The sequence below is a fragment of the Natator depressus genome, chromosome 1, assembly GCF_965152275.1.
Source record: "Natator depressus isolate rNatDep1 chromosome 1, rNatDep2.hap1, whole genome shotgun sequence".
NCBI lineage: Eukaryota > Metazoa > Chordata > Testudines > Cheloniidae > Natator > Natator depressus.
The window spans coordinates 237562089-237582452 of NC_134234.1; the positions used below are offsets into that span (position 1 = coordinate 237562089).

The window sequence follows — 20364 nt, forward strand, 5'->3', positions numbered from 1 at the left end:
ATAATGGCAAGTCTGTTTTTTTTTTTTAAATGAAGTACAAGGAGAGAGTAAGGTATGGAAACTTTGTTTGGACAATCAACATTAAATACAATAGTGTTCTGATTCTTTATGAAGTTACTTTAAACGTGATCATGCTATAATGTTCAAGTTGCTTCCTACACTAGAAACTCCTGTACTTTAAAAAAAAAATCTGTGTATAATATGTTCTTCTGTATTGAATGACTTGACAACTTTCATAAAGATTAAAGATTCATTCAAATAGCTGCCATAATGTCTTGTGCTATTATTTCATTAGATGTTAAGATGATTAGTTTGTGTCAGAACATTATTTGGTTTGAGGCACTGTAAATGTTCCGTAACCAGAGACAAACCAAAATGCAGGAAGAAGTATGGATATGACAAATATTCAATATGTAACTGAATAGTGCTATTTTTCCAGTAATTCTGCAAACCAGAATAAATATATATGACTAAGGAAAGCTGTTTTAAATCTGGACACACAGAAAGAAATGGAAAAAACAGAATTATTGGTCATGTAAGAATGAACACATGTTTGAGAATGCTCCCAAATATGCTAGACGAGGAATGACTTAGGTAACGAAATATCAGGCAAGAGAGAGGAGGCAACAAATCTAGTTATTGTATCCCCAAAGTACTTCTGTAATGAAATCCTGGAACTGTAGCTCTAAACCATAAAAGTATTGTGGCCCTCAGTGCCCCCAGGAGGCATCATAAAACCATCCACAAATGCATCTACAAGTTCTTGCTTCATATTGCCCAGCCTCTTGCCACGTTAATGCTCCCTGTCTCTTCCTGATCTTGGCTTCTTGTACTCTTCCATACTACCCCAGGCCTGGAATGCTCCATCCACCATGCCGTCCTGTGATGCAGTATTGCCAACCCAAAGCACTGAAAAATATTGAGATTTTATAAAATAATGTGAGATTCTTTATTTGTCTTCTGGTTTGGGGTCTTTTCAGGTTTGGGGTCTTTTTGGGGGGAACCATAACCCTGGGAATTTTTTTTAATGAAAGCGGCAATTCTCCTGTAGTGAAACGATTCCAGGTGCTTGGGCTGTAAGGAAAACACCAAATAGAGCAAGGGATTAACACAGCAACGCTGGGTGCTGCAGCCGGGTCACGGGGCATCACTGCTGTGTCACCTCATAACACTGACAGGCTCGTTCTGGGCTGGTAACTAGGCCAGGGACCAGCCCCACAGGGTTACCAAGTCACACGACCGGGCCCCAGCGCGCATGCGCGGCCAGCCGCACAAAGCCGCCCCGCGTCTCGGTTGCCATTGGCGCAGGGCGGTGGTGGGCGGGGCTGGAGTGACGCAGCCCCCCCCGCATCTGTAACCCGACCGACCCGGATTTGATTCAGTCAGATCCCAACAAGCCCGGAGGGTCCCCAGCCACCGTCACCCGCCGCCCTTCTCCCCGCCGCGGTCATGGCGCTCAGTGATGCCGATGTCCAGAAACAGGTACCGGGCCCGGCTCGCTCCTCGGGGTCAGGCCGGTGCGCGCGCGTCAGGGCGGCCCCAGCTCGGGCGCGGGGCAGGGGTCAGGCGTGATTCTTCCTCGGGTCCGTTGCTAGAGCTGCTCCTCCCCGACCCGTCTGCTCTGCCGGGGCCATGCCCGGATCTCGGGGCCCTGGTGACGGGGCGGGGGCAGCTTCATGTTCCTGGGGCTGCCGGTGTCCGAGGCCCTGGGGAGCTTTGGGGGGCAGCGTTCGGGGCCGCGGGCCACTGCATCCCCCTCTTCCCCCCCCCCCCATCCTCCCTCGTTTCCTGCCCTGGGGGGCTGCGTCGCCTGGCCGCGCTGCCGTCACCGTGCCCAGGACCTGGGCTAGGAGCAGCTACCTCGGTGGCGGTGCTGGCCGCATCCGTGCAGTCGGTGCTGGAAAGTGCTAGGGGCCTGAGTGGCCGTGGGGGTAGACGGCTAGGGGGCTTTAGCCACCCCCAACAGTTTAGAGACCGCATTCATAACCAAAGCCTGGGTTAGGAAGAGAAGCTTGTTTATCTCTCTCCATTCAAAGTGGACATGTGTTTTTTGTCAAGGTACAAAACTACTCATTAAAACAACAGTCGTCAAAAATAAAAGCTGTCTCATGCCCTGCTGACTGGGGTGACAGAGATAGTGCTATTGATATTTAAGATATTGGTAACCTATTACAACACTCCTAGCAAAGGTAGCTAAGTAAGACACCTCCCTCTTCCCCCATTTAAATGAGTCGCTGCCGAAGGAAGAACAGTGACAGCCTTGTACCATGGAGAAACAGAAAATGGAAAATCCTGTGAATAATACCCATGCTAGCCGGTGAATAAGGGGCTCTGACTGCAGACTGAACAATGTAATTTAAAAAAAAAAATCAAAACTTTGTATTGGAGGCTCAACACATCTCCCAGTAGCATTGGAAGCTTCTGTGTTGACAGCAGACTGGGGGGTTGCTAAAGTATTTGGATGGCCTCTGAAAACAAGAGATGATGAAAGTTGTCATGGATTATCTTTTTTTTTTTTTTTTTTTATCATATTATCGTGCAGGTATCAGATCACCCTAACACTCATCTGGTGTTTGTACATGACATCAGATTTTTTTTTCTACAGAAATTAGGTGTAAACTTGAATTTGATTATAATGGCTGAGCAGTACTCGCTTATAGTCTGGCTCCTGGAGCGTGTACAGTCTTCAACTGTCTGATGACTTTTGCACTTCAGATCTGGAGGGAAAGCAGTCGTCTGACTGTAGGAGCTTAGATTGTGCTGCTCCTTTGTAAATTTCCACTGAAGGCTTGTCTTTTTAAGCTATCTGGCTGTCCTTTTGAGTGCGGACACACGCTGTTCTCATTGACAGTAAATAGTGTCCTTGATAACAAACTGGTATGACCTGAATTGCAAATGGTGCACGGTGATGAAAATTGCACAGATCCAGTCAATGCTGGTCAGTGAACTTTCCTCTCAAGTGATGGGCAGATCATACAGGTTTGATGCAGGATCAGCAGTTCTTTCTCAGTTCCCATAAACGCTTTCTGCATCTCTTCCCTTCTCATTCAGCAAATCTGATTGGCAAAGGACCACTGTGTAGTGAGAACACAAACAGTAACTTAGCATCCCTATTTGCCTTTTGGCGATCCTCCCTTAGCTCCCTATCTTCACTTGCACAACTAAACTTTTTGGCATGTTCGCAGTTATCATAACTTGAGCTGGCACTGTTAGTCACTATGGGACTGAACTTGAAGGGTGAGCTTTGACATTGGAAGGGCAATAGATCCTAACACTGGAGCTCTGTTCTGTATTCCAATCGAACAACTGTAATATATCTGTAATTGGATTTTTTTCAGCTAAAAAGTAGGGGATGAGCCTGTCCTTATGTTAACTGAAAATGCAAAACACAGTAAACTGCATGACAGGTCAGCAGGCATATAGGCCCTGACAGAGCTAGGAAGCAGTTTGACCGTATCACTTTTAATATGCTCAATATTTTCAGTTTTTAAGAGACCCTCCCATTGACTATTTCCCAGGAATACCAACACTTGATTCATTCTGTAGACAGTAGTTTGAAAATTGTGTTGCAGTTGGTTGAATAGTAAGAGAGCCCTTTTGAAGCTAACTTAATATATTATCTACTGTCTGTGGAAATTTAATCAAAGACTATTACAATTCTTGGATAATCTACTAGCCTTCTTTCTCTAGGAAACTCTCTTGGGCAAGGGCCATCAATTTTAGGAGAAACTAAGCTCTCCTTCACAAAAATAAAACTAAGTTTGCCAAATGTCCTATTAAAACCTCACACTATTTAGAGATGTGGAAGTCCCATCTTGTTCTCTGCATTCTGGAAAAAACAAAATGAGCCTTTGATCCCCTCAGTCTGGGAACTCAAGCTGTTCACAGGAATAGTATTGCCTGCAAACATCAAAAAGTATGCTATGTGCTACTGAGATGCCAACCTGGGGAAACTCTGTAATGTCACATCATTTCTCTCTTATCCTCTGAGTAAGGAGGCAGAGTTTCTTGAGGCACTCAATGTAGTTCTAGTGCTGCCAGAACTAATTCTGCCAAGTAGTATGATGCTACATACCCGCTGCTGGGAGAGATGACCAAATTGGGATAACTCCTTTTATTCTGAATCCCACTGAGAGACTCTGCATCCAGCTTAGTTTGACTCCTAAAATCTGAAAATTAACTCAATTGCTAACTCTTTCCCTCCCCACCGACTCCCAGTTCTACTCCCTGAAACAAAGCCGGAGTTCATCCTTGGTTTGATCTGGCCATTGGTAAAATCGCTATTCATGCCAGAATCACTTTCCTCTGGAGGACTGTGTTTCCTTCTTTTATGATGGGCCCTATGCTCTGGACTTCAGAGGATTTTAGAAATCTGTGGCCCAATGACTCCATCCACAAAGTGGGCCCATAACTCGGTGTTATATAATCCCTGAATCTAAATCCAAATTGTTGTTTTGGTTTTCAGAACATACTCCATCCACTTGTTCTGCCTACCTGTCTGAACTTCTCCATTTATGGAGTCACTTCACTTTCCCCTCATCCCCTGAAGCGCATGCTCTACTGCACACATTTACCTATCTTCCTAGTCAGATCCTTTTCTCTGTAAAGCATTTTATAGTCGTGTACAAAGGACACTGTAAATGGGAATCCTTCCTGCATGTTGCTGTGGCTTGCCTTGTCCAAGAAAAGTCTCTTCACTACTATCTGTATACTGAAACCATCTGTACAGTATAGGCCACTCAATGATTAGCATACTCTTGCCCAGTGTTGGTTACAACATAGTTTCAAGTTGCAGTGTAGTTGGGACTGCTATTGAACATGTCCAGGGCTTTACTCTGAACTTCTAGCCCAGTCACAGAACAGTGAAGTTTACAATACATATTGGAATCATATTGCAACTTGGTCCCCTGACTGTTGCATGTACAGCTCAAATACTGTTTTTAAACAGTTCTAGCTAGAAAGGTTCCTGTGTGCAGGTCCTTGGAGCAGTTCATAATGCACTTTAAGTTCCTCCCCACCCACCACAGACTATTGCGCAACTTTTTAAATACACTTATAATCCAGGGAAGTGCTGCTGATGCTATCCAGAGAAAGTGTTAGATGGAACCCTGTCTAAACCATCCCCTGGCTGTTTCTCTTCTAAATTCTTGTGACTTGTGTGCTTGTTAGGTGGGAGGAAAACAAGAACCACTGTTGTTTGTGAGATGGGATTGGGTGTGTGGGGGGATGGAAATATTGTGGAGTTCAAAGGAAAAGTTTGTTTCTCGTGCAAGTGCTTCCCAGCAGAATTTAACTGTGTCCGTTCTATTACAGATCAAGCATATGATGGCTTTCATTGAGCAGGAAGCCAATGAAAAGGCTGAAGAAATAGATGCCAAGGTAACAAACAAAAAGAGCCATTTGGATGGTTTAATGTCAGGCACTCCAAAAGGAGGTGGATTGCATCTGATATTCTGAGTTGCTTCCCAGTCATATCATCAAAAACAGTTCTACAATATTCCTAGAAGCTACTTTACTTTTTGTCATATAATTCCTATATGTGGAGCAAGTTAACTACTGATTAAAGTTAAATATTTTAGTTTGTGCCAAATTAATACAATCAAGGGAACTGAGCTGAAGCTACCCTTTCACCCAGAGTCTCCTTATTAATGCCTAGATGTGAACACATTTGTACACCAGATCACATGTTGATTTGTTAATACTTCAGGGGAGCTAAGGATAGTGTGAGCATGGATTTTGCATAAGACATAGTGGGTTAAATTGGTCTGTCTAACTTCAGTGGAGTTACAGAGATGAATGTGACCCATTTCTACATTTGTTTTACTTAGGACTTGTGTACACACAAACTTTCACCAAAATAACTAAATTGGTTTTAATTCTCACTTCTTGTTTTTGGTGTAAGTTTGTGTGGACGCTCTGATTCCTAAATAAAAATAGGACAGTTAATCCATTGCGAGCTGTGATTTGCAGCCATGTTAAGGAACCACAAAATAGATTTAAATGGGGGAGGGGTGTGGAGAACAGGGGAAGCATGAACGCTTCTGTGTTAACAAAATGGAATGCATTACGCCAAAGTTGTAAGGATCCACTAATCAATCATTAGTGGTTGACTACATTACACATCAGGGCCAATTATGTCAGTTCATATTGGAAAAGAGGGTCTAAAGCAGGGGTTCTCAAACTGGGGGTCGTGACCCTCGTGAGGTTATTACCTGGGGGGGGTCGTGAGCTGTCAGCCTCCACCCCAAACCCTGCTTCACCTCCAGCATTTATAATAGTGTTAATATAAAAAAAGATGTTTTTAATTTGTAAGCAGGGGGTTGCACTCAGAGGCTTGCTGTGTGAAAGGGGTCACCACTACTAAAGTTTGAGAACCACTGGTCTAAAGTATGGATCTGTTGGAGTGATAACCAACGTCTTGTTGAAATGAGATTGTGAATATGATCAGTTTAGCACAGTAGTTTACATGTTAGAAATGCTTATGGAAAGTGACTGAGCAAATATATTGCTTTTTTTTTTTTCTTATTTCTTAAATTTAAAATGGGCCCTATTGCTTTTCTCAAAGTATGGGTAAATAGTCAGGATTCACGACACTTTTGTAGCTGGGTATTTGTAAATAGTGTGCAGCTTTTACCACGTTTTCATATGTGAGGGGACCAACCATGCTCTAAGAAAGCAGTAGCTCCCTCCCACGTGTATCCTCGTTTAAGGATTAACGGTAAGTGGTTCAAGAACAATAAATAATTGTGCTAAGTTGACAGTTATAATTAGTGATTCTTTCAGAATCTCTCCCATCTCCTTTACTGCTGCAGTCAAAGATTACACCAATTCTAGAGTTCAGACAGAACAAGTGTCCTGGACTGGACTTCTGGTTACTCCTAGTTAGCCTACTAGTCTTTGCTCACTAGCTGATACTTGAAACTTGTATATCATCCCTATTTCAGGAAAGCAAATGATAGGTGGAAAACAAGGATATTGCAGTGATCAGATTAACTGAGCAGCAATTAGTAAGGCCTGAGTTCAGCAAAGAACATGCTTAAATCTCACTGGCTTCAGTGAGATTTAAGGTACATGCTTAAATGCTTTGCTTAATTAGTACCTTGAGTCTCATCACCTAGCCTTTAGTTTAGTGAAGTGAAAGTTTATGGAGTCAGCCTCAATTTCAACTGTGTGACTTTCTCTGTAGGCAGAAGAAGAGTTCAACATTGAGAAGGGTCGCCTGGTGCAGACACAGAGACTGAAAATCATGGAGTACTATGAAAAGAAGGAAAAACAAATTGAACAACAGAAGAAAATGTAAGTCGCTTAGGCTGCCTGGCCTGCTACAGGGCTTGAAAAATCAGCAGCTTGCCAGCGATACACAAACAATCTTTTGCTGGCAAGTGCAGGTGACGTAGCTAAACATTTCTGCAGAATGTGAATTGTCACATATGAAAAAAGGTTTAAATCCTTACCGTTGAGAAGAAAATTTGAATGTGGACTGAGGCACCGTAATCGTCCTGAATCTGCAGACACACTGCTGCTACTGTTTACAGCTTTCCCAAACACATCAAAATTGGCAACTCTTGCAGAAGCAAAGTGAAGCTGACCAGGCATTGAAGCTCCTTACAGGAAAACCAGTCCCAATAAATTGAGGCTAGAGAGTGGATAGGTAATAGTAGACTCCAGCTCTTCCCCAACTGAGAGATTCTGGATTGGTTTGTGGTCAGGTAGGGAAGAGAAAACTTCTCCTTCCAGCAGCTGAGGGTACATGAGGGGCCTTGCTGGCCAGCTTCAGATACATCAACCAGAGGCTAATTCTAAATAGTCCCATGCAAAGTTCAGGGATAACACCTAAAGAGAACAGCTGATGTGGTGGAGGGGTCTTTTGTGTTACTTTGGATAATAGATATCTAACAAACTCTTTATGCTCTGTCCTGCTCCATCGCTGGCACACCTAATTCTATCCGTTCTGGTCTTGGTGGCTAGTTTCTCTTGAGTAGTTTTTCTGTTTTTGTTATCACTTGTGCAAATTCAATGGAGGATGGCTTTTATAGTAAGTGAGGAATTTATCATAGCTGCTTTTGAAGCAGATTCAAATAAGTGAATGGGCTTGCGTTCAGCACATACTGTGTCACTCTAACATGTAAAGCATGCTGTTAAAATATTTGCTGCACCTCTATTGTCATCTAAAGCTTGATGCACTGATTCAATTTTTCCATGCAACTTGCAGTCAGATGTCCAACCTGATGAATCAGGCAAGATTGAAGGTCCTCAAGGCAAGAGACGACCTTATTGCAGTGAGTATATATTGCCTCTATAGTAAAGGGACAGGGGATTCTCCCTATTGAAAGTTAAGGAATTACCGGATCCAACCACTAAACAAGCATCTGGTTTGGTTTGGTTTTTTCAAGTGATCCAATGAGATGTGTACTTGAAGCATACATAGACTTAAAAAAATGGCTTTGCTAGCTGTCTTTAAAAACCATTCTTAGGTGGTGGCCTTCTGTACATGTGAAGTCAGACTTTTCTAGCATACACTAGTATTGTGTTTTCACAGCTACACTTTGCTGTTTAGGGAAGATATATCTGTCTGCCAGGAATCTCAGTTGCAGTCTGCGGTTGAGTTCAGCCCAGGACAGCAGCTGATCTTTATTCACAGAATGGGAAACGTCTCTTACACAACCAAGTGCAAAAAGAGGAAGTAACTGGGTGACAAGAGGCCCACAAAATGCCGAGTTGCTTCAGGCAACTAGAACTTAATGTATGCAGTGATACTGAATGGCTGGGCTTCAGCAAGCTTGGTAAGCACTTCCTGTAAATAAATACTACCAGAAAAATCCACATAGTGGACTGATTGTCTCTAACAGTGGCCCAGGGTGGATGGAAAGGCTTTCCTCTTGGTCTGTCTGGTGGACAGTTTATTCCTGGGAGCATGAAGACTTATAACCCCTGTACTTATCTTGTCATAGATAATGGTTACATTCACTATGAATAACAGTAGCCATACTCCAATGTTACGAAAGGCCTCCGTTATAGCTTCCGTGAGCATAATCTACCAATCACACGATATGTAAAGTCCCTTGTCCTGTTTTGAGGCACACTTTTGTGCGTTTCGAATACTAGGTGGTGCTGCTGAGCTATCAGATAGTCCTGTTTGTGAGAACTACAGAAATCAAGAATAAAATACCATCTGTAGTATTGCTGGTTCACAACGCTGTTCTGAAAAAGGATTTGGTAGGAGGGAGTATCAGCATAGATTGATTCTTTCATCCTAGTGCCACATTTGTCAACCATTGTGAATTTGGTGAGATTTCTAATACTGTTTGTTTAGAGGAGAAGGGTGAGGAAAGAGTTAACTCCATTGTGAAACAATCTATGTTGAATAATCTCTTCCCTGACCATGCTTTGAGCTGACTCAGTCACATGCTTCTGAATGGTGCAGAAGACATTTCCTTCCTCGTTTTAAAGTATTTCAAGTCCTATTGTACTAGCTCAGTCTTACCTTGTTGTTACGTGGTCTCCGAAAGGCTGGCCAGTAAGGGATGGGCACTTCCAGAATTTCTGGATTCTAGGGCAGAAGGCATAACTAGGTTTGACAGTGAGGGGAACTTGGGATGGTCTTGTTAATACTCTAGCATTCAAAACATAATACACACTCTTGTTTATCAAGACAGACTTTCCTGCCCCATGGAATCACTTGTCGGTATTTCCCTGCTTCTGTTTTAAAGGCTACAACAGGACATCATGGAATTGTCTACTGATATACATACCATAACGTTTCAGTTCGGGGGGGGAGAGTGTACTCGGATCGAAACTTTAGGATATTTTATTTTTTGAGGCAAAGAGGCAAGAATATTTGGAGGGGAGATGGGAGCAGAATAACAGGGCGGCAGCAGAAATCCTTAAACGTGGACTCTAAAATAGGGTGAAGGAACTCTGTGAAGTAAGACTTGATGCTCTGTTGCCTCAGAACAGAGGATCCAGACTTTAATGTCAAAATTTACACGGACATTGACAGATGCAGCATTTTACATAATTTACAACACACAAATAGAGGTCCACAGCCATACTTGTTTGAGCTCTTTCAATAGATGAACAAAGTATCTATTTTTATTAATGAAAACAGGACACTAGGAGCTATTAAAAATTAATAATGGAACAGGGATCTGGGCTGTGAGAATAATTAGTCTCCCTTCAGCCATGTTTAGGATGTGCTATGCTGCTTTGACTACCTTATCTTAGAGTATCTAACTTCTCAAAAGTGAAGACAGCCAGTTGAGCACTCGAAAAATACTGCTATTCCTTGGTACTGAATTCAGTCTAAATTTAATGTCACGTAGTAGACAGTACTCTTCTCCCAGGCTGGAGTCTTCTACCTGGCCAGTTCTAGAACGTTATGATCACTTTGCAGATTTACATTTTGCATGTGAAGGATTTCCATACAATTTTGGGGAAGGGAAAAAAGTTGTAGTTGATTGCTCTCTAAGGCAGCCTGCAGTATATCATAGAAATGTAGGGCTGGAAGGGACCTCAAGATATCACCCTGTCAATTCCGTCTCAGCCTAGTGGCGATAATTTGTACCTAGACCATCCCTGACAAGTGTTTTGTCTAATCTGTTCTTAGAATCTTCCAGTGATGGGGATTCCACAATCTCCCTAGGTAACCTGGTTCCAGTGTTTTACTAGCCTTAATAATTAATTAGATTAGCCTTAATAGCAATAAATTAATTAGCCTTAATAGCAAACCTAAATCATCTTTGCTCCAAACTAAGCTGATTACTTCTTATCCTACCCTTGGTGGCCATGGGGAACAATTGATCACCATCCTCTTTGTGACATACTTTTAAATATTTTAATACTTATGGCTTCCCCTCAGTCTTCTCTTCTATTAAGAATTGGGGACATTTAATCTAAAGAGGTCAGATTTTCTAAACCTCTTACCATTTTTGTTGCTCTCCTCTGGACTCTCCAGTTTGCCCACTCTTTTTCTTAAAGTACGGTGCCCAAAACTGGATACAGTTCTCCAGCCAAGGCCTCACCAGTGCTGAGCAGAATGGGACAATTACCTCACATTGCATTAATATGACATTTCTGTTAATACATCCCTAAATGTCAATTTGTGTTTTTTTTTGTTTTTGCAATAGCATCACACTGGTTCATTCAATTTGTGATCCACTATAACTCTTAGGTTCCTCTTCCACACTGCTGCTGCCTAGCCACTTACTCCCTGTGTTGTATTTGTGCATTTGATTTTTTTACTTCCTAAGTGCAGTACTTTGCAGTTGTCATTGACTTTCATCTTGTTGACTTCAGACCAGTTCTCCATGATCTGCTGTCCTACTGAAGCAGCAGACAGTAGGAGAAACAACTCTAGCTCATTCAGCTAGAATAGCATTAATGAACTGAATAAGCATTGCTGTGTAATCCTTTACTACAGTAGATTGCTGTGTAATCCTGAGCTACAGTAATAGCTCAAAGTTATGAACGCTTCGGGAATGGAGGTTGTTCGTAATTCTGAAATGTTCGTAACTCTGAACAAAACATTATGGTGGTTCTTTCAAAAGTTTACAACTAAACATTGACTTAATACAGCTTTAAAATTTTACTGTACAGAAGGAAAATACTGCTTTCCTTTTTTTTTTTTTTTTTTTTTTTTTTGTAGTAGATAGTTTTAACACAGTACTATACTAGTTTTGGGGGGTGAAGGGTCTCTGCTGCTGCCTGAGTTGTGTACTTCCAGTTCCAAATGAGGTGTGTGTGGTTGACTGGTCAGTTTGTAATTCTGGTGTTCATAACTCTGAAGTTCTACTGTACTATGATTTTTTCCTTGCCTAGAAAAAGGGAATTCGTAGTTAACATTCACTTTGGGTACCGAACAGGGTAGTGGGGAAAGAAAACCTTTTGTGAAAGCTGTTGCTCAGTGCACACAGAGATGAGGGTCTGGACTGAATTACCAGCTGCACTGTAAGCTTGCTTCTTGGCAGGGTGCATAACTACACTAGGAGTACAGGAGGATGGTAGGCATAGAACAAAACGGACAAACAGGGGGACTTTGCTGACCTGATCTCTTCTTTCTGTAGGATTTGCTGGCTGAGGCCAAGCAGAGACTTGCCAAGGTAGTGAAGGATGCTGCCAGGTACCAGACACTGCTGGATGGACTGGTTCTACAGGTAAAATACTCAAGCCGTAGTAAAAGGCTGACTGCATCCCTAGCCGCAAACACAAACCCTCTGTAGGAGTACTGCTGTTTGGAGACTACCTTGAATGGGCATTTTTAAAACTACCACTTTCACTATACTCCCCAATCTTCGCTCACAAGGCCCCAGCGTACTTGAGATTGGGAAGAGAGGGGTGGGGGGCAGAAAGCTTAAATTCTTGAGCACTTTCATCTGAATATGAGAGAAACAATAGTGTCACAGTCACAAAACACAATATAACTGCTGAATCTTAAGCTGTCCTTAAGTGAGCACAGCTCAGGAGTGCACATTTCAGGAGAGATGTGCACATCTCGAGTTTCTACTGCACATACTCAGGATGAGCTCCTCAAATGCACACTCCTCCTCCTCCCCTCCCCCGTGCAAAGTTTAGGAAAGTGCACAGTCCTGTCTGTTTTCATTCCAAATTTTATACCAAATCCAGACTTGTATGGCTGTAGCTTTGAGCAGTTTTTTTCTCTGGTGTGGTATGTCTGTCTGTGATAGGTGCTGCTCCCCTAAACTACATGTATGGCTAAACATTCCACTTCAGGCTTTTTTAGCCCCGTAAGTTTTACTTTTGGAATACTTGCAAATGCAAGTAAGGGTTTTAATGGAAACTTGTACCTCAACTATAGTGGCCACCACGGGCAACTGCTCTAGTACAAGAACTTGTCATAAATATTATCCCATATCCTTTTGCTAAGAACTCTTTAAAGTGTGATTCTAGTTTTCTCCTCTGCAGTCTAACAGTCTTGTTCTTCCAAGTCTTGTTCTTTCCTGTTGCCACACTCAGACCCCTCAATTTGAGGGTGCCTTGAAACCTGTAGTCTGCTTTACTCCATAGCAGGGATCAATAGTGTACTTCTAATTGCCTGACTTACTGTCAGGCCCTGCCTGTTGCTGTTCACTTGCACACTGGATGACCCAACCTCTCTGTCTTTTGGAATGAACGTTTGTCTTGGTCAGAAGTCTTGGTCTCATAGAATCATAGAATATCAGGGTTGGAAGGGACCTCAGGAGGTCATCTAGTCCAACCCCTTGCTCAAAGCAGGACCTAATCCCCAACTAAATCATCCCAGCCTGGGCTTTGTCAAGCCTGACCTTAAAAACTCCTAAGGAAGGAGATTCCACCACCTCCCTTGGTAACCCATTCCAGTGCTTCACCACCCTCCTAGTAAAAAAATTTTTTCCTAATATCCAACCTGAACCTCCCCCACTGCAACTTGAAACCATTACTCCTCGTTCTTTCATCTGCTACCACTGAGAACAGTCTAGATCCATCCTCTTTGGAACCCCCTTTCAGATAGTTGAAAGCAGCTATCAAATCCCCCCCCGCATTCTTCTCTTTTGCAGACTAAATAATCCCTGTTCCCTCAGCCTCTCCTCAAAGTCATGTGCTCCAGCCCCCTGATCATTTTTGTTGCCCTCCGCTGGACTCTTTCCAATTTTTCCACAGCCTTTTCATAGTGTGGGGCCCAAAACTGGATACAGTACTCCAGATGAGGCCTCACCAATGCCGAATAGAGGGAAATGATCATGTGCCTTGATCTGCTGGCAATGCTCCTACTTATACAGCCCAAAATGCCATTAGCCTTTTTGGCAATGGGGCACACTGTTGACTCATATCCAGCTTCTCGTCCACTGTAACCCCTAGGTCCTTTTCTGCAGAACTGCTGCCTAGCCACTCGATCCCTAGTCTGTAGCAGTGCATGGGATTCTTCCTTCCTAAGTGCAAGACTCTGCACTTGTCCTTGCTGAAACTCATCAGATTTCTTTTGGCTCAGTCCTCTAATTTGTCTAGGTCCCTCTGTATCGTATACCTAGCCTTCAGCATATCTACCACTCCTCCCAGTTTAGTGTCATCTGCAATGTTGCTGAGCGTGCAGTCCACGCCATCCTCCAGATCATTAATGAAGATACTGAACAAAACCAGCCACAGGACTGACCCTTGGGGTACTCTGCTTGATACCGGCTGCCAGCTAGACATAGAGCCATTGCTCACTACCTGTTGAGCCCAATGATCTAGCCAGCTTTCTGTCCACCTTGTAGTTCATTCATCCAGCCCATACTTCTTTAATTTGCTGGAAAGAATACTGTGGGAGACCATATTAAAAGCTTTGCTAAAGTCAAGGAATAACATGTCCACTGCTTTCCCCTCATCCACAGAGCCAGTTATCTCATCATAGAAGGCAATTAGGTTAGTCAGGCATGATTTGCCCTTGGTGAATCCATGCTGACTGTTCCTGATCACTTTCCTCTCCTTGAAGTCCTTCAGAATTGATTCCTTGAGGACCTGCTCCATGATTTTTCCAGGGACTGAGGTGAGGCTGACCGGCCTGTAGTTCCCGGATCCTCCTCCTTCCCTTTTTTAAAGATGGGCACTACATTAGCCTTTTTCCAGTCATCCGGGACCTCCCCCGATCACCATGAGTTTTCAAAGATAATGGCCAATGGCTCTGCAATCACGTCCGCCAACTCCTTTATCACCCTCAGATGCAGTGCGTCTGGCCCCATGGACTTGTGCTCATCCAGCTTTTCTAAATAGTCCTGAACCACTTTTCTCCACAGAGGGCTGGTCACCTCCTCCCCATACTGTGCTGCCCAGTGCAGTAGTCTGGGGGCTGACCTTGTTCGTGAAGACAGATGAAAAAAGCATTGAGTACATTAGCTTTTTCCACATCCTCTGTCACTAAGTTGCCTCCCTCATTCAGTAAGGGGCCTACACTTTCCCTGACCACCACCTTGTGGCTAACATACCTGTAGAAACCCTTCTTGTTACTCTTAACACTTGGCGTTGCAGCTAGCAAGGGATGTTATTTGGCCTTCCTGATTTCACTCCTGCATGCCTGAGCAATATTTTTATACTCATCCCTGGTCATTTGTCCAATCTTCCACTTCTTGTAAGCTTCTTTTTTGTGTTTAAGATCAGCAAGGATTTCACTGTTAAACCAAGCTGGTTGCCTGCCATATTTACTATTCTTTCTACACATTGGGATGGTTTGTTCCTGCAACCTCAATAAGGATTCTTTAAAATACAGCCAGCTCTCCTGGACTCCGTTTCCCCCTCATGTTGTTCTCCCAGGGGATCCTGCCCATCAGTTCCCTGAGGGAGTCAGTCTGCTTTTCTGAAGTCCAGCGTCCATATTCTGCTGCTCTCCTTTCTACCTTGTGTCAGGATCCTAAACTCGACCATCTCATGGTCACTGCCTCCCAGGTTCCCATCCACTTTTGCTTCCCCTACTAATTCTTCCCTGTTTGTGAGCAGCAGGTCGAGAAGAGCTCTGCCCCTAGTTGGTTCCTCCAGCACTTGCACCAGGAAATTGTCCCCTATACTTTCCAAAAGCTTCCTCCATCTTATACCACTGTCCTCTTATTCCTGTAACAGTTTGGCACAGTTGGTGGTATCTGTTCAGAGACCAAATACTGCTGCAGGCCTTAATTAGAAGCTACATATTTGCTCAGCCTAATGTGCGACTATTGACTCTTAGCCTGCCTTTTCTCATTCTTCTCAACCAACCCTCAGTGTTGTCCAGATTTAGTTGCCATTGCACCCCAAAAATTAGGATTATTTATTTCCTGCATAAACAAAACCATTGGTTACCGTGGGTTTCCCAGTAATCGATAGCCAGCCCTATTTCAGAATGACAGTACAAGGGGGACTTGTAACCAATGAACTTTTATCTTCACTGTATGAAATAAGTAATGGCAGAAAGTTGCTTAGTCTTATAACTAACCCCAGAAAATGACAGGAGCTGATGAATCAATTATAAGATGATGGGAGTTTCCTTTATCTCCTCTTACTATAGTTATCTCTCTCATAGGGTTTCTACCAGCTGCTTGAGCCCAGACTGAATGTCCGTTGCCGGAAACAAGATCTCTCTATGGTTAAGGTAAGGGGGTTCTGGCTACAGTAGCGTAAAATGTCTCCAAAAACAAAGCCAGGGATTGTGACTGCAAAGGTCTTCCGCTTGGAACCTGTCTGGCAAGATCATAAGGCAGTGGGGCTGGGGCGATTCACTACCAAGTAAAACACTTCTGTTGCAAATACCTCATCTCTTGCACTATGCTTTTCAGGTTGGGGAGTGTCTTCCTCTGTTTGAAAAGCACCTAGCAAACTTTAGGTACTGCCATAATATAAAGAATGATGGCAGCTGCTTCTGGTTCAAGATTCAAAGGGAGGAGTAAATGTGTTAGAAAGTAGTTAGGCCACAACCATTTTTCCTACAGCACCACCGTCCTGGAGAGGCTGAACTAATGAAAGAGATTGTGGCATCTAATTGATTATTTCCCCTCCATGCCTGTTCCACTAATGCAAACTAAGTAGCCATCAGTTCTGTGCAACACTCGCAGCGGACTCCATGTGTCTTTCAAATCTCTGGCCTGAAGTGGGATATCTGTTGTGTTCTAGGCTGCTGTACAGAAGAGCATCCCCATCTACAAAGCTGCTACCAAAAAAGACATTGATGTTCACATTGACCAGCAGACATTCCTGCCAGAAGATATGTAAGGAATACAGTAGCTTTTAGTGCTGGGTAGTAACTTGCTGGAGATTCAATGCACTGTTAACAGTTGAGGGAGTCTGAAACGTCTCTTACGGGAAATGGCAAAAGGGGTACCCCTGAGAGCACATCTGCCACTAGTTAGTGGGAGTCGACTCCTCCTGACACTGAATTTCTGTCCTCTCTTGCCTGCTGTGCAGTTTTCCAGGCAACTAAAGATGATAGTTATCTGGCTGCAGCCCCCAAACCAATTCACAGCACCGGGGAACGTTTGGTCTAGGCAACAGCAGTTGGTAACTCAGTATAACTTCTCAGTCTGTTGGAGGTGAAAGGCATGCAAGTGCAGCCCAAGTTTAAGGTTCAACATAAAGCAAAGAACAAAGTTGTGAGGGGGAATGTGTGGGTTATACGTTTCCCACTGATAAGCTTTGTCCTCCAAAATTTGTCAGAAAACTGGTTCTGTAACATAGAAAAGAACACTTGAATGATGCACTCAAGTTAAGATCTAATGAACTTGTTACATAGAGCTATAAATGGTACAAGAAATAACACTTCTAAAGGTATCTGTATAGTACATTGCCTCTTTTCCCAAAATCTGAAAACTAATCCTCGTAGCCTAATTTTATATTTATTGGGTAGTGGAGAGGAGGCTCAGCTGGCTACTTCAGTCAATCATTTTTCATACCTAAAATCTCCACAGGTCCCCTCTATCCTTAAAACGCTAGGTGGTGATGATTCTTACCCATTAGGATGCTCTGCCCATTGTTAAGGCTGTCTTTCTCTTCATCAGGTTATTTTAGCTTCCAGTGTAATGGGAGTAAGATTGGAGTCCATTTAAAGGCAGAAAGGAGGCCACACACTTCTATTGATTTATCCCTTTGACACACATTCTAGCAGTTGTTTGGGAGAGTGGCTTTTTGTCAAGCTGAGGTCTATTGTAATGTCTGTTTTCTCTCTAGTGCTGGAGGTGTTGAGATCTATAACAGTGATGGTAAAATCAAGGTTTCCAATACCCTGGAAAGCAGACTGGATCTCATAGCCCAGCAGGTGAGTTTGGGAAAGGGGGAGTTGGATCCCTCCCTACTCAGTCTTCGTTGGTAAGGTGAAAAGCTTCATCTTGAAGTCAGCATCCCTTAGTCTCAATCATCCTCTTAATCTTCAAAGTAACTTATTATGGGATCAGGTCTCTTTAGATGGATGACAAGCAAAGGGTTGCAAAAAGTAGACTTGAAAATTAAACTATCCAGCGGCTTGTATGGAGCTTGGGGAGGAGCACATCTCTGCTAGCATCCTCTCTTCAGAGTTTTATGCTCAGCTAGGTTCTTGAGAACTTAGACTATTGAAAGACTAAGTCTCTAAAGAACCAAACTGCATTAAAAGATCCTGTTACTGAATAGTACAAAAATAGATGGCGTTCATAAAGCTCTACTGCTCTAAAACTCGACGAGTCAGTGTGAGAATCTTCTAAAGTCCAGTGTAGAAGGAAGACCTTGCAACCCCACCGTGCCTCCAGTGAATCTTGGTTTTGGCAATATAGACCTCCCATTATCTGCATTAGTTTTTTGAATATGATTGATTTGCACTAGATGGGGTGATCGCATGCCTGAGCTTAACAGGTGAGTCCCTCTGGCTCAGGCTGCAACTGTGTTAGTGATTGCAGTCTGCTCCCAGTGAGAAAGTACCACCAGTATCTGGCGGGTGAACTTGTACATCCCCTAAAGAGTTGGCTGCACTGACAGAAATACTCTATTCATTCATGTCTCCAGCATGGAACTGCAGTTTAGGATTTCTTAACTTTTGTGCATATTAAGTTGCTGTTAGTGCTTAACTATTTTAGTATTTATTACTGTGCCTCTAACTGGTGCACCTGCTCTCTCAACAGATGATGCCAGAAATCCGAGGGGCACTCTTTGGTGCCAATGCCAACAGGAAGTTTTTGGACTAAGCCTGAGGGAAAGTGGAATCTGTTCCACTGCCATATTGAGGAGAGATGCAAAAAAGCATCTATTCATTTAAACCCTTAAAAAAAAAAAAAGTACCTTTTTCAATGCTATAATGTGTTGTCCAATGTGTGTTCTTCGGTGGAATAATTTTGCATACCTGCTGCGCTTTGCCTGACTTATCAAGTGGTTACAATGTATTAATCAAAATGAGGTAAAGACCACCCCGTCCAGAAGTGACACTGGAGAATGAATGCAGTTGGGCTCTTGGCTTGTCCTGCACTCCTGTGGCTATAGTAAGATTAGTGATGGTGAAGTACTATGCTGCCCATCGAAGAAACCTTTCCAGTTAAGGGCTTCTCAGTGTTCTGTTATACAGAGGGCATGCAACCCTTCCCTGGGCGAGAAGTGTAGCTTTTTGCTTGGTCAGGCCCAGAGTTTTCTGTTCTGTATATGTGAGTAAAGTCTGAGCCTGTACTACTTAATTTATTAAAAATAAAAAGGTGTTTGTGTGTAGTCTTTGACCAGCATGCTGTGACTCCAGAGTAACTAGAGGAGGTTGGGTAGGGATTCTAGGTCAACAGCTAAGTACATCGCATCACCAGCTCTAACAGGATCTTCTGTCTGTAAGAAGTGTGCTAAATCGAGAGTTAGCAAGTAGAGTTGAAGTCTGTGTCCTGATTACTATGTAGAGAGCTTTATAGGAGAAAGATAGTAAAATACTCCTGGGGGAATTCTGCACCAAAAAATTAAATTCTGCAAAAGTTGTCGAAACTGGTGTGATTCTATAGTGTTGTTTTAATTATTTTGGTAACTTATTTCAAAATACTTGTCAGCAAGTATGTCTAACAATACAGAGACACACAAATTCCCCCAGGAGTAGAGAGTTAATACACCCCCTACCCAAAGCTCAGCTGCAGGGACCCCCTGCCCAACCCAGACACTCACCCCCTACCTCCTAGGGGCCAGCTGCAGGGCCCCCAGCCCAGACACTCACCCCCTACCTTCCTGAAGCCCAGGGATCCAGAGGGAGAAACAGCCTGATGCTGGGTCCCAAGCTTGCAGGGAGTTTCCTGCATGCCACCTCTTTCCTTCAGGGCATGCTGGGAACTACAACTGCTGGGAACCCTCCAGTTCTCTTCCCCCCCTCCCCTCCCACATGCCCCCCCCCAACCTTATTATCTGTTTGCGAGCTGGGCTCTGCTGGGTCCAGTGGCCCCTAGTGGCAGCCAACATCTCTACAGCCCATTTCTGTAGGGGGGGGGAAAGGAAATTCTGCACACACAACTTTAATTTGTGCAGAATTTCCCTAGGGGTAATTAAAAGTATCTTTAATACAGTGCTCCTGTAATCAGTGCAGTTATCACAAATTAGCAATAAGCAGCAAATACTTTGTGTAACCAGTACTGCAGAACTAGCTTTTTGTAGTAATTTAATAGGTGGTAGAAATATGAACATATGCATCCAGTACTAATACACCCTTGAATGAGTAAACTAAAATATCAACTCCTAGTCAGAGAGGAGACTGTCCCTAATGCTACTCAATCAGCTGGATTCTCTGGTTTGCCGAGGCCTCCACGTTCTATAAGTAGAGCTTGGACGGAGTAAACAAATGACCTCATTAGACTAGAGTTTGTGAACTTGCTTTCCCAGAAGAAGCAGAGAGGTCATGTGCACAGAATAACTGCTCTGGCCAGGAAGAGCAGGAGGTGTGTATGTACATTACTATTTACTAACATTTGGTTT

The 20364-nt window shown here is 43.4% G+C and overlaps 2 protein-coding genes across 2 annotated transcripts in view; both read left to right on the forward strand.

The window, feature by feature from the left end:
* The window catches only part of BID (BH3 interacting domain death agonist), a 185137-nt gene that overhangs the window by 132324 nt on the left and 32449 nt on the right, over positions 1 to 20364 (forward strand). The window lies entirely within an intron of this gene.
* Positions 1324 to 19139, forward strand: ATP6V1E1 (ATPase H+ transporting V1 subunit E1). The gene is made up of 9 exons (XM_074938715.1): positions 1324 to 1482; positions 5314 to 5379; positions 7187 to 7296; positions 8213 to 8279; positions 12063 to 12152; positions 16001 to 16069; positions 16588 to 16682; positions 17638 to 17725; positions 18561 to 19139. The coding sequence occupies exons 1-9, from the start codon at positions 1450 to 1452 to the stop codon at positions 18621 to 18623; spliced, it is 681 nt and encodes a 226-aa protein (XP_074794816.1). The 5' UTR covers positions 1324 to 1449; the 3' UTR covers positions 18624 to 19139.